The 3,818-nt window shown below is 42.4% G+C and overlaps 1 protein-coding gene across 1 annotated transcript; it reads right to left on the bottom strand.

Moving 5' to 3' along the window:
* Positions 1-1,238: 1,238 nt before the first annotated feature.
* rgs2 (regulator of G protein signaling 2) lies at positions 1,239-3,445 on the bottom strand. The gene is made up of 5 exons (XM_079350686.1): positions 3,219-3,445; positions 3,017-3,106; positions 2,549-2,610; positions 2,240-2,406; positions 1,239-2,114 (listed from the first exon to the last, which is right to left on the bottom strand). The coding sequence occupies exons 1-5, from the start codon at positions 3,314-3,316 to the stop codon at positions 1,911-1,913; spliced, it is 621 nt and encodes a 206-aa protein (XP_079206812.1). The 5' UTR covers positions 3,317-3,445; the 3' UTR covers positions 1,239-1,910.
* Positions 3,446-3,818: the final 373 nt, after the last annotated feature.

Consider the following 3,818-nt stretch of genomic DNA (forward strand, 5'->3'; position numbering starts at 1 on the left):
TGTCAGCCTCTTCTATGAGTTCACGGCTGGAAGCAGCTTCGGTATCACACAGCAGGCAGACGAGGACTCTCCGCTGTCAGTCAGGCTGTTCCGTCTTCTTCCTGCACTTACAACTTTAAACACTGTTACAGTGCGGGAAGTCAGCTCGATGACGTGCCCCCCCCCATCAGCTGCACAAAAAGGAATGAAATGTTCTAAAGAGAAGAATGATGTTCTTGTTTTTCAGCAGAAACATCCAGACATTGTCTCTTAATGATATGTCATTCTCATACTGCCTGTGGATGTGTCTAGCCCAAATGTGGCGCTAAACACCCCACATATGCATTAGGGGGGTCGAAGATGTCTTTATACGTTGCTCTCTTCCAGCCGCACACTTCCACCCCCTCTCCACTCTCCAGTGGACATGCACCGGCATTATTACGTGCGTCTCACTGCAAGACAACATGTGAGCGAAGGCTCTTTTAAATCGGCAGCTGCAAACTATTGGCATTAAAAAGAAGAATGAAGGGGGTCCTTTTTTAGGTCAGAGGTGACAAACAAACTGAGCTTTCATTTGCTCCTTTAAAAATGTCTTAATGATGATTTATTTTAGAGCTTTGCATAGACATAGTGACTAAACTACAACAACAGAGTAAGTTTAAAATCGACCATATGGAAGTAAATGGACTGTAATGCTTCTACAACATAAATTTAACTTGGCCAGCTGCATGTGAATGCAAACACACTCATTTTTCACCATGACTTATTTGGAGTTTTTCCTGCCACCATCACTATTAAAAGTTCTGCACTAAGTTGAGAAATGTAAATGCAGGTTGGCAGGGAGGGGTGATGACGTTGATGTTTGATCCCCCTACCAGGGCGGGTGTTTGATGGTCATAAAGCTACTTCACACTCTTTCTGCCTGCCAGTGTTCACCAGTACTGTACGTCTAAAACATGTAGCACTGATATCAAAACTGTCATGATGTTGACAGAGTTTGTTTCGCCTGCCGTCTTGAATATGCTGTTAACTTCACGACAAAACCCACGACCCCTCCCATCTGTCCCAAACGTCCCGCTGTAAGGGACGTGTGTTAAAGAGCAACCCAGGAAGCTGAGCGTTTTGATAGTTTCAGGGGAGCATGTGTGAAAACAACTAAATAAATTCATGTGTTTAAATCTACAGAGACTTTGGGCTCAAATTATTTATTTCTATAAGTCTAAAGTTTGACATTGAATTAAAAAAAGAAACCTGTTAGAGACATTTAAAGAATCTGTTTTATTTCACGAGCAGTCCAGCTGCCCCCAATCTCAAATTTACATTCAATCTGTGTATTTACAATACATCACATTCTCACAGTCATCTCGCAGCCGCATACAGTCTTTGGTAGAAAATAGTGAATATATTTATATAAATAAAAGTTGCACTTCATGTGTAAACATGCAAAACCATCAGAGCAAAACACCAGGGTCACATAGGAAGTGCATGAGTTATCAGCATTGCGATACCTGTAAAAGTGTCGGTAAAACAAATCTCAGTGGTTTGAATGCAGCTCTAAACTCAGTTGTGCTACAACATTTTCTTCAATGGTATCATTGCTAAAAAAAAAAAAAGAGACACACTCTAATAGTAAAGAAAGTGCAGGTAGTGGCCCCCAGTGAAGAAGATGTAACCTGAATCCCTTGAGATGGAGATGCTCAGTGTGCCGCGTGAAGCAGCCTGATCATCCCAACTCCTCTGTTGAAACTCTCAGCAGGACGGAATTTAAAAAAAAAAAAGGCCTTCAGTTTTTTTTCCACGCTCTCCGTTAATGTTTATGCTCAGGATTTGCATTTTAAGTCTATTATCCCTCGGCAGGGCCTGGAATCAACATCATCAGTGGTCTATTTTCAGAGTCACAGCAGTAAACAAATGACTTCAGGATGGTGTGTTTAGGTTGACGGGGGCTTGATGACTGTGCCCTCTCCCCTGGCTACTTCATGCAGTTCTCTGTAGAGGTCGGAGTGGATAAACCTGGGGTACGAGTTGTTCTCCATCAGGCTGTAGACTTTTCTCTGAGCTGCCAGGAAGCTCGTCACAGAGGGCTCGACGAGACTCTGGGCGATGGCATTTTTGGTGTGGTAATCCAGATTGATCTGTAACCAAAAACACAGCAAGAATGAGCGTTTGTGTTGAGCGTGAGTGTTCATAAAACTTGCAGGTACATCAATTCTGAAGCAGCATTAGCAGCAGATATTTTACAGAACCTGTTGGCTGTTACCTCTTTCGGAGCTTCATTTTTGATGAACTGCTCGTAAATGCTGTTAGCCTTGGCCACGATCTCTTTGTGTGATGTTTTGGTCTTGTATTCTTCACACGCCGACCAAAACTCGATGTTCTCCTCGCAGAACTCCGACTTCAGGAAGATACAAAAAGCAGCTCTCCCATCTTTTGGAGGGGAGGAGAATAAAAGAGAAGAAGATGTGAGAAGACGTAGCGGCTAACTGTTTGAGCTTAGTGTTTTACTGAGGCTAATAAACGGCTATCATGTCAGCACACAGTGTTGGACCAGATAGGGATTGGAACTTACATTTATGACTGAGTAATGTGTCAAGTGACTGCGCCCATTGATTGACGTCATCAGCAGTCGGCCTGAAGGAAGAGAAAGAGATCCTGTTAGAGATAAGTAAGCTAACTACCAGTTTAAAATGCATGAATGGAAAACAAAGACATACTGTTGAATCTGGACTCTTTCGCCTCTGGTTTGCATGTTTCCATCGAATCGCTTTCAGTTTTCTTTTAATATCTTAAGTTACTATCACTTTCCTACACTGTGCTGGGTTTTATTGAGAGTCAAATGAGACATTCAGGCTGCAAAATCTGTGTAATCCAGTATTCATCTTACTTTAATGCATCATAAACATGCACAAATATCCACCGTATATTAAATAAATAGTAAACTGTGTTTAATGGGTATGAAAGGGACCAAACATTTTGGAATAAAAGTCAAACTAATAATAAAAGACAAACTAATGCTGAAAATAAATAAAGATCTTACCTGTAACTTCTGTTTTTCATCACATTCAGTACGGACTTGGACGAGTTTGTCTTCAGGAGAGATCCTATTCTGTTCCTCCAGTTTTTCCTCCTTTAAAAAAAACAACATCAGTCTTTATTGCAGCTGTAAACTGTAGGTATGATTTGTTAAAAACTCCACCACATGATAAATAACATTGTGACTAAAGTGCACGTTCACTCACTTGATCCCCTTCTTGTCTGCGGACAGGTCCATTGGTTTGATAGAGTCAGTGAACGCCATGTTTTGGGATGAAATCAAAGCAGCAGGATTGTCTCTCATGTTTTTCTGTCTCCTCTCTGCCTCCCTCTTGGTTCGTCAGACGACTTTATAGCTTCTCTCCTGCCACAACCTGCGTGCATGACAAGCCCGAGGCGGGGCCTGGGATGACAGGTCGGTAACGTGATTGGCTCTCACTGTGTAAACACTGGCTTGTATGACTCTCAGGGGCCTGAGGCAGTGATAGGCTGCTGCTGCATAAACATCCCCAACGCCCTCCCACCCTCCCCAGTATCCTGTGGGCTTCCATTGGTAAGGTCAAGATCTGACGTACACAGCAGACTCTTACTCCTAAAATAAAGATCTGTCAGGGTGTGATGGAACTTTTAGCTTTTAGTCTCCTCTCTCTCCCTCTCTTTTCTTTTCATCTACATATTCAGTATTTGCATAAACCAGCAGCAGGGTGATTCAGAAAGCATCTTAGGAATCAACCCTTCCGCCTTGCACCTTAATTCCCCAGTTTGAAATCAAAGTACATTTTTAACATGATACACAGCACTTCCTG

The sequence above is a fragment of the Symphodus melops genome (genome assembly GCF_947650265.1).
Source record: "Symphodus melops genome assembly, chromosome: 8".
NCBI lineage: Eukaryota > Metazoa > Chordata > Actinopteri > Labriformes > Labridae > Symphodus > Symphodus melops.

Bases quoted from the DNA above. Each gene is read 5' to 3' on its own strand.
- rgs2 (XM_079350686.1), bottom strand. From the start codon at position 3,316: ATGAGAGACAATCCTGCTGCTTTGATTTCATCCCAAAACATGGCGTTC. The intron at 3,107-3,218 runs GTGAGTGAACGT...TTTTTTTTAAAG, and splicing joins GCAGACAAGAAGGGGATCAA to GAGGAAAAACTGGAGGAACA. The intron at 2,407-2,548 runs GTAAGTTCCAAT...CCCCTCCAAAAG, and splicing joins CACATTACTCAGTCATAAAT to ATGGGAGAGCTGCTTTTTGT.